Below are 15,915 nucleotides of genomic sequence, written 5' to 3'. Positions count from 1 at the left end.
GTGATGCTCAATGCCTTTGCAGCAGGACCCTGGACACCCCAGCTCACAAGACATGGGCTAGTCTGGAATTCCCTAGTTGCCAAGCTTGCTTGAAGACCCAGTACACTGTGAATTTTGGAACTATAGTAGTGATCTTTTCCTGTAAAAAACTTTAGGTACCTGGGTTTTTCTCAGTCCTTCTCAAATTCAGGTCGACATGTTTCCTGGAGTATGTGGTGATGCCAGATGTTTATAGGCCCACAATAACTAGGGTACCTCGCTTGTAGTCTTTAATGCTTGGGAAAAGGATGTGAAGGTTTATTTTCTCATGAAAACGTATTAGGAAGTAGAATGGAAAATTTGTACCAATTTTAAGATAAAATGTGGATCTTCAAAGAGTTTTCATACATGTGGGGTTTTCTCATACCCCAGTCCCTCCCCAAAACTACTAGGGATATGAATTCATAGACCTCTTTCATTAGGGATACTCTGGTAGGAAGGGTTGAAGATACATTTAATTTATACAAATTTTATTTAAATCTACTTTTAATTTTATCTGTAAGAGATGTACTTAGAATATTCAAATGCTTTTCCTCATTTACAGCCTCTTGTTGCCAGCTTTCTCCACTGTGAACCCTCAACGTTTATTTACTGACATCTACTTGGTGCCCAGAGTGTGGACAGTTAGTTCCTCGAAGGAGTGTCTTGCTGTAATTGTGTAGAGAATTGTGGGGTCAATACAGGCTAAGGACACAAAGGACGTTTAGCCGGGAAAATAGGATTCCGTGTATGTTGTGTAGCACAGATGGTGGAATTCAGTGGCAAATTAGAAATAATTCTGTGAGTCAGGGTGTGGATAGCGGTACAGATGGACACATAAGCACAGGAAGGACACTGGTAAGTACGGTGAGAAGGCTGTGTTGTTGGAGAGATTAGTGGGCTGTAGAGGCCCTAGGATTCTAGGGCTTCAGACAACAGTATATAAATAGACTTTTAGGAAAACTTACTCATTGTCAACATGCAAAGTAATTTATATACAAAAATGTAAAATTTAGAGTTTATTGTTACTCATTTATTTTTTCACTAGTTCTTTGCAGCCCTAATCAAAATATGCTAGGCAGTATTCTAGGCTCTAGGATTCAACAGGAGAGCAGAGAGGGGGGAAAAAAAGTCCCTAGAGTGAACATGGAAATGAGATTCTGAAATAATGTGCGCTATACCACCCTGGGAATTATAATAGACTGTTTATACAGGAAAAACTGACTAATCCAAGTTAATTCCAGAGTCTAGTTAACCTTGAATAGTAGACATAGCTAAGAACTCAAGTTAATCACTAAGTCTGAGCACTAAAGCTTATCCTCATACCTGATAAGAAAGCCCTCTGGTCTCTATTATTTTACTTGTGTCATTACAAAGAGCTTAATTGTCTGATTTCAGTTGACAGAATAGATTAGAAGCAACAAATCAGAAAGATGAACCATTTAGTGGCAAGGATGTACTGAAAGCATCAATAAGTGATGACTGATAAGGGAGATACAGAAAAATGAGTCATGTTTAATGTACAGATTTAATAAGCATAGCAATCCAAGGTCATTTGACTTGGGACCAAACAACCAAATGTACGCCATTCACCCCAAGGGCCTCAATTTATAAAAACACAGTGCAGAAATTTTACGATCATTTTTTTAAACAGCTAATGAATGGATGGATCTAGGCATTGATCATCAAAGGTTGCAAATATCATAAAAAGAGACAAATGTGTGTCTCATAATGGAAGAACACAACCCCCTCTAGGAATCAGTCTTATCCCTCTTTCCAAAATTGAATGTGAATCTGATCTAGAGAAGCCAAGTTGCAAGAAATATAAAAGACCATAGGACATGTTTTTATTCAGGAAAATTCAGGCTCTGGACAACTCTGGAACACATAGCCCAGTTTCTTCAACAAATACATTGCAAGAAATAAAGGGGAGGTGAAGTGAGAAAAGTAGAGGAGCGTTAACAGAATTCAAAAGTTTAAGATTAATTAATTGCAATGTATGAGCCTTATTTGGATCCATTTCAGGCAGACTGTTTAAAAATTTTAGAACATCTTTAACAGTTGAAAGTTGCTTTTTGATGAAATTAAAGAATTACTGTTAACTTTAAAACTAGTGTTGTAATAAGTAGTTTTAATAAATACTCATCTTCAAAACAGATGTTAAATTGTGGTCAGGAGCTATGTTTAGGAAGTAGATATATATATATTATTCCTCTTAGGAAGATTTCCATATTCAGTGGTTAAGATGTAGTAAATGTTGAAATGAGTTAGTATGATGTAGTGCAGAAAGCACTTTGAACCAGACCAGACTGTTAAACATCTCAGATCTTAAATTTCCCTTTCTGTGCAGTAGAAGACTGCTTGAGCAGTAGAAGACTGCTTGACCCCTACCTAAAAATCCCCTAAGTATCTGGTATAGGCAGGGAAGTATGGTATATGCACATTAAATGACCATACCTTCCTTCTTTCCTTCTCTGGAATAAAAATAAATAAATATGCAAGCTTCAACTGTGTGTCTCACAGTTGAAAAATCAACTGCGTCTCAAAAGAAAAATCAAAGTGGGTCAAGTGGTGAGATTCTTTCAGAAAGTCTATTCCCAGCCATCATTAATCAGCATCCTTCTTATCCCGTATGGCTGACCTTTCTATGACAAGATTCCGAAAATGTCACTCTTGGTGCTGAAAACCATTTAGGCAGTGTTGAGACTCCCTGGCATAGCCTGCCACATGGAGTCCTTCAGGTCTGGTCTCTCTTATCCCTCAGCGTCCACTGGCCCCTCTCCCAGTCCTGCCATTCCCACCCCCCACCTCCCCATCATGGGCTACTTAACAGCCCTTTCTCTCTGTACATGCCACTCTCTGGGCAAGAGTGCCTCTTCTCACACACACCCTGGCCCACCTTCATCCGGGAATGCCTGCTCTTTTCTCTGGGAAGGCTCCCCTGACCTCCCAGGACTGGATAAAGTATCTTTCCTGAGTGTTCCAGTAGCATGCCGAACTCTCTCCAGGAGAGTGCTCAGCCCAGCAGAGGTAGCCCCACACCAGGCTTTGAGCTTCTGGAAGACTGAGCCTGTGACATCCGCCCTTGGTCCTGGCATATAGTCAGGTGTTGGTGATTGAAGACTGTTAGCAGTAGAGATTCCCCCAGGGAGGGGACGGTGGGTACCCATTTGTTCTGCTGCTCATCTTTCCTGTCCTTTGCCAGGGTCTGCTTTCTTGGAAAGCTCCCCAAGTTGGCAGTCTGATCTGAGCTTCTAAACTCGACAGTTTTGATGCTAAGTCCCCTTCCTTTTAAATGTCATTCTTAATTGCTGTTGCCATGGTGCTTCAGAAGTCTTACTCTTCTCACTGTTTGATTGAGACCTCTGTTTAGATGTCTCTGCAACATTCCCATGTATCAGCTTGCGACTTCATCCAAGGTCTTTGATGCCAGCAAAGGCCCAGGCCCACTGGCAGCGGCCTAATGGTGATCTCTTTGGCTGTGTGACTCTTGTAGATGGTCCCTTTCTCAAGTGCCTCAAGAGTGGGAAATTTAAAAACATAGCCCCAGGGAGTAAATGTGGTCTTGTCACACTGCCGGTTATCCAGAAGCTCAGATTCCCATCCTGGCTTACTCTAACAAGCTCTGGAAAAATTGTTGTACTTCTCCGAGGCTGTTTCCTGGAGAAGTGAAGAATGTGTACCAGCTGTTCAAACGGAGGTTCAGGGATGTGTCAAACGACAGAGTGAAAGAAAACACCTTCCTGGTCCCTCAGTGGCTTCAGGATGAGGGAAACAGAACAGATTTTTGTGTTAAAATGAATATAGATACATTCTTCAGTGGAATGTAAAATCAAGATGAGTGTTAAGATGAAACTCAAGATTCTGTTGACAAGAGTTTGAGGAACCCTGACTTTGCTTAAGTATCCTCCCCCCACCCACTGCTAACTTTCCATAACCCTTTCAGCTTTTGATCTGTCTGTCATCCAGATAACCCACTTGAGTAGATAACCCTCCTAGTCCTTGACAGTGCTGAGCATGTAAGGCATGGCTATGATTTTAAAGAATGTATTATTTCTCAAGAGATACAGTATTGCATACTAGGCTAAGTATGGCCAAGTAGCTCTTTGGAATGTGCTTTTTAAAATAGCAAAAGCCATTTATAATTAATTCATCTCAAGTATCTATATATAGTACACTGAAATTCTAGAAAGGCTTCTTTTCTTATGAAGGCAAAAAAAAAAAAAATTCTTTCTACTGAGCTTAAAACAGACCTTATTATCAAGAGTTCAGAATTGGTGGCATCTAAATTAATGAGCTTTTAACCTTGTAGAAAGCCTTGAAAGTTAGATTTACCCAACATAAAGCCCTTTGTTTGAAAAGAGCATTCTAGGGTATCATCTTCCTCATCTTCTGTAAGGATTCTATTTCTAATGATGCAAAGCTGATTTTAGTGTCTGTATCATTTACCTCCCTACCGTGATGAATCACTGATAATTATATGTTAAGGGTTCAGGTTTCTTCCCTCATAGTTCATTCTTGAGTCTTCTAATTATTGGAGGGTTTTCAATAAATGTTTGTCTAACATTCTATTAGCTAATAAATAGATCTATTAGATAACCGGTGAATTTAAGGGGCAAGTGGATGGATGGTGCCCATATCAACACCTTCTGCTAAGCATTTTTCTCTCCTTGTTTAAAGTAAAATCTCTGCTGTTTCTTGAGAATAATGATATGAAATTAGCAAGAGAAGAAATTGTCCATTTAAAAAGGAAAGATATTAAGTACTTCTGGGTCCTTCTGGGATTCCTCTTAGAAAAGCAAGTGAATCTGGATTTTAGCATCATCTGCTTGACTTGGAAAAAAAAAGAAAGATCAAATTAAAATTATACAGCTGTCAGCATTCAAGCCAGACAGTTCACATTAGACAGGAAAAACTGCCTTTCTAATACTGATGTAATTAGCTATCGTGCAGATGGAGGTTTCTGTGAATTCTCATCTCCAGTTAGAGAATGGAATGTTGCCTGCCACCTTTCTTTGTCGTGAAATGAACTAGGTAGTCTTTTTTTTTTTTTTAATAAATTTGTAAAAAGCCATTTTCAGAAATAGGCCATCTTGTGGCATAGTCTGACAAAATATATAATTTGTCTCCTGAGGATGCTGATTTTTATTTATTTATCCTGCTTTCACAAGCAATAATCATTTTTGGAAAAGCAAAGCCAAGTATCTTCAAGCAAGCCCTTGAAATAAAGAAAAAAATTGTGCAAGTTTAATTTGAAAGTTGCATGCTCTTTGATTATGTCCTTTCAATTGTGAGGATTCTAGAGAAACAGATTTTGTATTCTTAGTACAATTGCATAATTGATTCACTTTTAAATAATTGGATAATTTGAAAAGAGGATGTTTGATCTGTTAGAATCATCATTTCCAGTCCTCTCAAACTTTGCTCAGGTCCTGGAAGGAGATCTTGAAATATGATATAAAACACACAACCACCCCCACTTTCATTTAATTCCTGTTGTTGTTTTAGAAAAAACTTAAGCCTTTTTCCTTTTGCGATTAAAAGTAATAAATTAGTATAGATACTTGTAGATCCTTGTCTTGCACCCAATTTTACAATATAGATGCAAAGGAAGTGACTGGAACAGGCTTTCTTAACTCATTCTTACTTAAAGGAATGGGGAAAGGAACATATTTTCCTTACGAATTGTCAGAATCAAATACCAAAAGTAGAGAATTTAGACCAAAGTATAGCTTCATTTAAAAATATGATTGTAAAGCACTGTTGGTATTACCGCATAAAAATTATAATCCCTTTCTATTATCCAAATTTCAAGTTTCATTTTAAAATTATGCTTTTGGGAGAATTCCTTGGTGGTCCAGTGGTTGGCACTTTCACTGCTGAGGCCCAGGTTCAGTTCCTGCTTGGGGAACTAAGATCCAGCAAGCTATTTGGTGCAGCCAAAGCAGTTTAATAAAAGAGAATTTAAAAAAATAAACTCATGCTTTTTGATCTGGTTGCTTAAGTCCTGACACATAGGAAAAAATGTTTAATTTTTTTTTAATCCATTCCTCTTCTTTGTATACATATCTTTGGATATTTGCATTAGAAGATGACTTCTGTGGTCGTCCTGTCTAAAATGGGGAGTGCATTTGTGTTCCTACAGAATCTGTGTCACTAAGTCATATCTGACTCTTTTTTGACCCCGTGGACTGTAGCCCACCAGGCCTCTATGTCCGTGGGTTTTCCCAGGCAAGAATACTGGAATGGGTTGCCATTTCTTTCTCCAGGGGATCTTCCCAACCCAGGGATCCAACCCGTGTCTTGTGCCTTACCAGGTGGATTCTTTACCACTGAGCCACCGGGGAAGCCCTATAAAACCTATACTTGTTCTGAAAGGTGTTTATAGTAACCACCCCTCCCCACTTGGGAATAATCACTAAGCATTTTAAATGCTGTCTCTTGTAAAGAATATTACAGTTAAATCTTTTTTTTCATGGAGTTATGGTTGATTTACTACCTGGTAATGAAAGTTTTTACCTTAAGGTTTTGGGTATCTTGACCTAGAAAAAAATGTTGTTTCCTAAGTCCTAAATATGATTGAATGGAAAAGTATGCTCATGTTAAGCAGAAGTGTGTGTTGTTTCTTGTGGGAAGACGACAGTTATTTTCCTTTTGAAAGATATCTTTGTCGTTGAGAAAGTGTATTTTATTCTCCTGCTGTGAGTCTGAGAAATATTGACCAGCCTCTTTCTCACTGATCTTCGTCTCTTTAGTGTGGCTGTCACCAGGTCCAGAGATGTGCCTTCTTTTGGACCTCCCATCCCGAAAGGGGTCACCTTCCCTAAGTCAAATGTGTTCAGGGACTTCCTTTTGGCCAAAGTGATCAATGCCGAAAATGCTGCTCATAAGTCGGAAAAGTTCCGGGCCATGGCTACGCGGACCCGCCAGGAGTACCTGAAAGACCTGGCAGAAAAGAATGTCACCAACACCCCCATCGACCCCTCCGGCAAGTTTCCGTTCATCTCTCTGGCCTCCAAAAAGAAGGAAAAGTCCAAGCCATACCCAGGAGCTGAGCTCAGTAGCATGGGAGCCATCGTGTGGGCCGTCCGGGCCAAGGACTACAACAAGGCGATGGAAATAGACTGCCTCCTCGGGGTCTCCAGTGAGTTCATCGTCCTCATCGAGCAGGAAACAAAGAGTGTGGTTTTCAACTGTTCCTGCAGAGATGTGATAGGGTGGACTTCCACCGACGCCAGCCTCAAAATCTTCTACGAGCGAGGCGAATGTGTGTCCGTGGAGAGTTTTGTTAACAATGATGACATCAAAGAGATTGTCAAAAGGCTTCAGGTCAGTGTTTTTCTTCCACTTCCCTTTCATCAGGCTTTCCAAGCAGGCGAGAGCCAAGTTACAGAAGCCCGTCCTGTTTCATTAGGTCCTCTGAAAACTCCTTTCATGGTGGGAAGGAACCCAGAGTTTATGTCACGCTCGCTTCCCATCATTTTTTTCAGCTGGACAAGTAGCAGAACAAGTGGGGGAAGACACACTAACTGTGCATCTTTGTTGGAAACTCATTTGCATGTGACCTGATCCCATTGCCGTGGTGACTGATGATGTAGCCCAGCCAGTCTGCTTCAGCTGGTGAAAACAGTTGTTGGATTGAGTATCTGCTGCTTTGAATGTCTTAAGGGCAAAATGAACAGCAGAACACCCATTTTTCTTCACTGCCAGCTCCCTGTAGGTCTCTGTTAGAGGTTTCCTTGTAACTTCAGAGAAGCCATTGAGTTCTTTGGACACAACAAGTGTGTTCCTTTGGGCCTAATGAATAGAGATTAGTGAAGGCAAAATAACCAGCCTGCTCTTCAGCTGCCATTAGGGTGTTCAGAAATAACCCTGGCTGGCCACGCATACCACTTAAGACCCTAGTGGGTTCATCAGACTGTGATGTCTTTTGTGTCTTTGTCTAGTTCGTGTCAAAAGGCTGTGAATCGGTGGAGATGACTCTGCGAAGGAATGGGCTGGGACAGCTCGGCTTCCACGTCAACTATGAGGGCATCGTGGCAGATGTGGAGCCCTACGGCTATGCCTGGCAGGCAGGGCTGAGGCAGGGCAGCCGGCTGGTGGAGATCTGCAAGGTGGCCGTGGCCACTCTGAGCCACGAGCAGATGATCGACCTCCTGAGAACATCAGTCACAGTGAAGGTCGTCATCATCCCCCCCCATGATGACTGCACCCCGCGGAGGTAGGTCTGAGAGTCGAGAGCCATTGATGTACCATGGAGAACATTCCCCAACTGGGTGGGAGTGTAGGGGGCCGTGTGAAGAGCGCTCGGTTACAGGCGATGCTGAAAGTTCCCTCCACGGAAGGTCTGGCTCAGGACACAGCTCCCTTGAAGCATGTGGCAACAGCAGCTGGAAAGAATCACCAGCTTGGACCATTCCCAGGATTTACACCTCTGGGTATATAAAGTCACTGTCACAGACAGAGAAGTCTGGTAAATATCCCCTTTAAATATCTTGCACCAGTAGCTGGGAAACATGGAATGTTTGATGTTAAGAGACACTCAGCATGACAAACTGTCAAGCGCGTTTCTTCTGTGTTCCGTGACCCTGATTTTCCTGCCTCTCCCATTTGTAGCCAGTTGCTGTCCAGAACTCTCGAAGTACCGTTTCTGACCCCTGCTGTCTCAGCCTGGAGGGCTGAATGTGACTTCCGAGCTTTTTCTTAAGTGCATCTGCACGTGTCAGAAGTCGGCTTCAGACAAGCTAGTCCTGCTCGTGATGCCGGGGCAGTGTGGTTCCCCAACTTTACGAAGGGGAGCCCGGGAGCTCCCCGCCCCTCCCAGCTTCTGCCAAGCCTGTAGCACTGTTGAAAATTTAATTTCTCTGTCTCTGGGGAGATTTCCTGATGGAACAGATTTAATCAACTGTTTCTTTTCTCCGTTGAGCATGCACATGCTATTTTTGCTAGGTTTTTTTTTTTTTCCAATCCGTTAATTTGGTTTAAACACATTATTTTCTAAGAGTTTCTCTTAAGCTTTGGCAATTAATGCTTAGGCTTCCTAAGGCCAAGACAATATTCTTATGTTATTTTTCCCCCCCAAAACATGACCAGTCCTGCACCTGATTCATGAATGTCAGATGGTAGAATGTGTAAACAGTTAGGATGGGTTATTTGTGCCCTTTAAAAAGTAAGCAGCAATGGCAGTATCGGTGTACTTCAGTTCTTCAGACCAAGTGTTACAGACCAGACTGTGCTCAGGGTAGTGGTTAGTACTGCTTAACCTCCTAGGTGGATATGCTGATGTCAGAATGTGGTGAAAATCCCCTTCTTTCATAGTTTTAAGAATTGCTCCCTTTCTGATGACTAGATTTCCCTGGAAACCAAAATTTTATCCAGAACTTTTTGTTTTAGCTACTTCGAGGGCAGGGAGGGTTTATTCTGAAACTACCTTTATTTCCAATAGTATTAATGTTAAGTATTTTGCTTAACTGTAATTCAAGAATGACTCTTGAGTGCGATCGGAAAGGCAACCAGGTCCTTGCAGCACTCTCCAAGTGCTCTGTGATCCTCTTCCTCTTTCTTTGGCCTGTCTTCCATCCCATAGTCTCTCCTGTGAATTGTCTACTTAATAGTCTATGTGTCTAAACAGGCACTTATAAACTGGAGAAAACCAAGCTATGTAACTTGCCTGGACTTCCCTGGTAGCTCAGCTGGTAAAGAATCCACCTATAATGCAGGAGACCCCAGTTCAATTCCTGGGTTGGAAAGATTCGCTGGAGGTGTGATAGGCTACCTACTCCAGTATTCTTGGGCTTCCCTGGTGGTTCCGTTGGTAAGGAATCCATCTGCAATGCAGGAGACCTGGGTTGGGATGATCCCCTGGAGAAAGGAACAGCTACCCACTCTAGTATTCTGGCCTGGAGAATTCCAAGGACTAAATAGTTCATGGGGTCACAAAGAGTCAGACACGACTGAGCGACTTTCACTTTTCATGTAACTTGACAGCCTTAGGTATACACAATACAGAGTTACAGAGGCTGGTCTAAGGACTGATCTACTCAAAAGGAAGCCTGTTGATCGTCAGACGCCATCTGTCTGCTCAGGGGTCTTTCCCTGTGTTTCTAGGCTCTTCAGTTCATGGGGAGAGGGAAATAGATGTGTATGTGAGAGGAAATGGGATGGAATGGCAATATTACTGACATTGGACTGTGAATAGTAGTTACTAGAAAGATGGGTCCGTCTGAGCCACAAGTCTGGGCGTAGAAAGATGGGTCCATGACAGGAGGTGGTTTGTCTACAGCAAAATACTAGACTAGATATATTTGCTGTGGTGTATTGGTGAAAACAAGTAATATTTGCTGAGTTATTACTTTAATATGCCAGGCCCTAGAAAAAGGCACTTTATATGGATTAGCAAATTTAATCCATGTAACAACCCTGTGAAATAATAGTATTAGTATTACTCCTAGTTAAAGGAAACCCACAGTCAGAAAGGCTTGTAACTCCCCAGCCTCATCTGGCAAGTCCAGGTCTAACTTGAGAATCCAGACTCTTAGCTTTGTATGCTTGGGACAGAAATCCTTTCCCTGTGTACCAGTGGAAGCAGGGATATGCTGGTGAACTAGCTTTCTGGGCGAAAGAACCTTGGTTTGTAGTATTTGCTGATTCCCACGGTGCAGATATTCCCACTGTGGCTGATTTCAGGCGACCAGTGTGTCACCCTTGAATGCACACCCAGGATCGATGCTCAGAGTCTGATCCTGCAAACCAAGGCCAACCAGCTCCAGCACAGCCTTTGTGGATGAGCTGTATTTTCGCTCATCTCCCCTTACGGCTTCTGGAGCGTCACTGTCATCCTCTAGTAGCCGTGGAGCTGGCAGTGATGGGACAGAAGAGTGTTAGGAACCTGCCTAGGCGTGGGAAGGTGTGGGATGGGGGGCTGATAGTGCACTGCTCTGGCCCTTTCCCTAGAGTTTCCACCTGAGACGCCACGACTGACCTAGGTGAGTCTGAAATGATGCCCTGCATGCCTCCGGAGGACCAGAAGCCCGCTCACCCCTTCCCTCCCTTAGAGACAACTTCAAAGGAACAGCTGAAGCATTAACACCTTGCTACAGTTTTCAGCAAAATAAGACAACGCTCTTCTGTCACTTTTTCCCCCTCTCCTCCGCGCTTCACACTCCCACGACTGTTTTGCTCGCAGCTAATTACTCTGCTCTTTGACTAGTCACTCTCCCCCCTGTCAGCTTGTGCTGCCGCTCCGGGGCCAGGAAGAGCAGGCCTCCTGGAAGCACGCTGCCTTCCCTTCCCAGCTGCGTGTTTCTCAGGGTGCCCTGGACCCGAGGGTCACAGGGCCCAGGCTCTAGCGTGGGGATTGTATGTAATCACCAACATCCATGTATGCTCACTTGGAGGCATCACTAGTTTTAGAAAGGCTAAGTGTTTTTTAATGAAAAGGCCAGTTTAACAACAATAAAATGGGGCTTCAGCAACACCTATAAAGTCCAACTCTTCTCCCTGTCCTCAGGAAATAAGCAGACCCTCCATGATTTCTCCCATAGGAAAGTGTATTAAAAAGAAGATGGGACAGGGAAAGTAAAGCAAAATTCCTGAGGCCCTACTATGTACTGGATTTTTTTTTAAGTCGTCATGGCAGCCTCATTTCCATTGAAACCGTGAGCAGAATAAGGGTTGCAGAGGTTTAGTAACTGCAGAGTGAGCGTGGGCAACTAGGGTGATTGCATGATGGAAGCAGTCCTGGCAGAAACAGGTTTGGGATTTAGCTGTGGACTTCACTGGAAGGCTCCCCCCAGGGGGTGAGATGTAGCACTACTGGAGGGACCCCCCCACCCTGTCCCTCACCAGTGGGAGTGTATAACCAGCTGTATGTCTTGGTATCCGTGACTGCTGACTCGAGCAGTCATTCTTGTGGCAAGATGAGAAATACCTAGATAGGGGATTCAGTTGTGATGCTCTTAATGATATTGCATGGGAGTGGTGGGCCTTCATTCTGCTGAGGGCCACCAGCCTTTGGATTTATTTTTTTAATTGAAATATAGTACTCTTGCCTGGAAAATCCCATGGACAGAGGAGCCTGGTAGGCTGCAGTCCACGGAGTCACTAAGAGTCAGACACGACTGAGCGACTTCACTTTCACTTTTCACTTTCATGCATTGGAGAAGGAAATGGCAACCCACTCCAGTGTTCTTGCCTGGAGAATCCCAGAGATGGGGGAGCCTGGTGGGCTGCCGTCTGTGGGGTCTCACAGAGTCGGACACAACTGAAGTGACTTAGCAGCAGCAACAGCATAGTTGATTTACATTGAATGTTATTTTCAGATGTACAGCACCATGATTCAGTTAATATATACATATATATATATATATTCTTTTTCAGATTATTTTCCCTTATAGATTACTACAAAATAATTGAGTATATAGTTCCCTGAGGAAAGCAATCAAGGGCCATTCAAGTGGAAAAGCTAAAAACAAGTTACCTAAAGGGACCAAATTATTTTTTAAGTAAGAATCGATTGCAAAGGTTTTTTCCTCATTTTAAAAAACAAGTATTGCAAAGTGCAGCAGCATCCTGCTTTAGAGTGAGAAGGGCTGTTAGAAACCATCTGGTTCAAGTCTCTAGGTTTTTTAGATGAGGAACTTTGGTTCAAAGAAATTGTATTTTTTGTTGTTTTTTGTTTTTTTTACCAAGCCAAAATCACATGGTTTATTAGAGACATAGCTGTCCCCAAGCACCAAATTTTTCTGATTCAAGAGTCCAGTATTGTGACGTTCTGTTCAGAACTCAGACCTGAGAGTTGTTATAGTGGAGCCAGATTAGTGCTAGCCAGTCATGAGCTGTAAGCATCAAGAGTTTTTGTTGTTCAACGCCAGATTTTACTTGGAGTAATACAACACAAATCCCTTTGTGAATTTTCATGCATGTCAGCGTACTGCCCACTTCTGGAGTCCATATATCATTCTTCTATCTTACAGAGATGAGTAAGGGAGCAGAAGCTAGTGGTGGCCTGCTGCCTTGGAGGACAGTCAGAAGTGGCAGGATGGCAAGGGTTTAGCACTGTGAAATCGTTGCTTTTCAGTCTCTGTAAATGCATCTTCTCTCCCTGCTTTGGCCTTATCATACCTGATTCTATAATTATGAAATATGCAGGTTTCTAGTAATATGCTAAGAGCGGTGGGGATGAAGCACAGACTATAGAGGAGATAAAATCTCTGGCTTAATGGGATCTTTTGACCAGTTTTAGTTTTAAATGTGATGCAGCTTAAAGAGTACTTGAACTAGAAGAAAATAAAGTAATTATCAACTGCAAGTCTTTCATTTTACAAAGAAGCTACAGCCCCAAAGCTGATATTGTCTATTTGGTATTGTTGTTTCTATTTTATTTATTTACCTTTCTCTCCTGATGCAGTATGGGCTGCAATCAGCCTATGAAGGTATAGAATTAAAATTCAGTGAGGGGATCTCTGTGTATATGTGGAAAGGGGGTGGGGAAACGGGGAAGGTAAATTGAAAACATGGCCTAGGGGGAAATTTTTGAAAAGTTAATACCCCAGGCTACGTGGTAAAGTTCGGTACATATTCTATACTTGTGTTGGTTCCTAGCAGCCGACAGAAAGGGGCGTAGATGGTATGGTCCATTGAGTTTATAAGTTAAATAGACCATCGCAGAGGAGAAGCAAAGCTTGCCATGATTTTGAGATGGAGAGAAACTTTTCCATGCATTATCATAAATTTGTGTTAATATTTTTTTGGCAAGCTACAGCATTCTTGCATTATATTTCCTGATCTAGAACCCTAGATAATGTACGATCAAAAATGAAAGATTCATATATATCACAGTAGCACCTGTGTTAACAGCCAACCACATGGCGATGACATGTTTTTGTCAGAACTACTGAATCAAAGCTGGATACTTATCAGAGCCTAAGGTGATAATCCCTCATTTCAGAGAAAAGGGTTCATTATGTAAGAAGTCAGAACTTCTGAAAGTAATGTCAAGTGGGCCATACAGTGTTCTCCAAACTGCAGGGCAAAACTCTTAAATAGATCATGAAATCCGTTTAGGAGGTTGTACCCTGTGTATTTTTTTCTTTAATGAAACGGATTAACACGGAATATACCAGAATGGAAGCTATCAGAGGAGGGTTGTGTGTATTTATGGTTGTGTAAAATGTACTTGTCACCCAGATTGTGGTCCAAAAAGTTCAAAAGCCATTGTCATCCAAGCATAAATGGGGCACAGCAGAATCTTGGGCATAGGGTCGGATTAGGTTGACTTAGGCTTTGGCGGGAGTTGGAGGCAGTGGCAAAGAAGCTCCAAGCAGAGGTGCCCATTGGAGGCTCGGGCTGAGACTGAGGAGGGCAGAGTGACTTCACTCAGTCCTGTCCAACTCTTTGCGACCCCATGGGCTGTAGCCCACCAGGCTTCTCCGTCCATGGGATTTTCCAGGCAAGAGTACTGGAGTGAGTTGCCATTTCCTTCTCCAGGGGATCTTCCCGACCCAGGGATTGAACCTGGGTCTCCTGCATTGCAGGCAGATGCCTTACCCTCTGCGCCACCAGGGAAGCCCAAGGACCCCAGCAAATCCATGTGGTCCAGAAGCAGCCCTTTTCAAAACCTGTGGCTCTCATGGGGATGAGGGAGAGTACGTTTGTGGTTGTTGGGAGTCTTACCCTGAAGTACACAGGCAAGGTCATGAGAAGGGGGGACCGTTCCATCACACTCATTTTCCCACCAACAAGAGCCCCTTCCCCAGATCAAAACCAGGCCTTCAGCTGGAGGCTCTATGGACGTGCTGTCCAGTCCAAGAGCCGTGAGTCACCTGTGGCTACAGAGCCATTGTAATGTGGCTGGTCCCCAGGGAGCTGCGCTCTTAAGTGTAAAATACACTCCAAATTTAACGCATGTACACCCGTGGTGGATTCATGTCAATGTATGGCAAAACCAATACAGAATTGTAAAGTAAAATAAAAAATAAATAAATTAAAAAAAAAAAACAAATTTACAAGGATGGAAAATGTCTTGTTAATTTTTTAAATACTGATTTATCGCTTGTTGAAATGATAGCATTTTGGATATATTGAGTTAAATAAAATGTATTGTTGAATTGACTTCACCCGTTTCCTTTTGCTTTTGTGATGTGTCTGCTGGACATTTAAAAATTACGTACTTGGCTTCTGCCGGTGGCTCATACTGTATTTCTGTTGGACAGCACTGGTCTGGACTTTGCTTATGCTGCCTCTAAATTTCCTCTTAAAGGACTGTTTTGCTATTACTCTTAACCTTTCCTTTCAAGATTTTCCACATGCTTCTCAATCTTCAAAACATCTTTAAGAAAAAAAGTCTTTTTTTTTTTTTTCACTTTGTGATGAAATTCAGATGCACAGTTTGAGTTAATGCTTTGGTGAGAATAGGTTTTTTCCCCAGTAATTTGCCTATCAGTCAAGTCAGTAATGGATTGAACCTTTCTTGGTTGGTTGGGGAAAGGGACTAGAAAATGGTTCCTCCTTTCTTAAGGTTTGGGGGTTGGGGTGATGGCACAAAAAGAGGGTAAAATGATGGGAAACAGTTGTGTGCCTACCATTCATTTCACTCAGGCTGCTGCCTGGGCACGGCCTTGCTGTGAGAGATTTCTGGCTTTCGAGGGGGGGGGAGGGAGGCCTGATTTTAGAGTATGCTTTGTTCCCTGGCAATTTGGTAATTTTTGATTTGATAATTGCTAATTTCAATAACTGGCACTTTTTTTTTTTCTCCTCCTGAGCTAAATTTGGCTCTCGGTTTGGATTTCAAGATTTCTCCCTACTTATTTTTGACTGTCGGGATTCCAAGAAATTCGAAACCCTTTTCAATCCTTAATCATAAGGGAAGGATCTAAAGCTTCCTTGTGATTAAGGATG

At 42.5% G+C, this 15,915-nt stretch overlaps 1 protein-coding gene across 7 annotated transcripts in view; it reads left to right on the top strand.

Annotated features, from left to right (window-relative positions):
• Nucleotides 1-15,915, top strand: part of SIPA1L1 (signal induced proliferation associated 1 like 1) — a 381,195-nt gene that overhangs the window by 302,681 nt on the left and 62,599 nt on the right. For all 7 annotated transcript variants that reach the window (XM_040226163.1, XM_040226162.1, XM_040226164.1 and 4 more), the window contains 2 exons: nt 6,774-7,347; nt 7,965-8,239. In XM_040226163.1, the coding sequence (XP_040082097.1) occupies nt 6,774-7,347; nt 7,965-8,239 (849 nt within the window). The remainder of the gene's footprint in view (nt 1-6,773; nt 7,348-7,964; nt 8,240-15,915) is intronic.

Source organism: Oryx dammah, unplaced genomic scaffold (assembly GCF_014754425.2).
Source record: "Oryx dammah isolate SB20612 unplaced genomic scaffold, SCBI_Odam_1.1 HiC_scaffold_26, whole genome shotgun sequence".
NCBI classification, from domain to species: Eukaryota; Metazoa; Chordata; class Mammalia; order Artiodactyla; family Bovidae; genus Oryx; species Oryx dammah.
The sequence above is the reverse complement of the archived record's forward strand: the minus strand, read 5'-3'. Positions and strand labels throughout refer to the sequence as shown.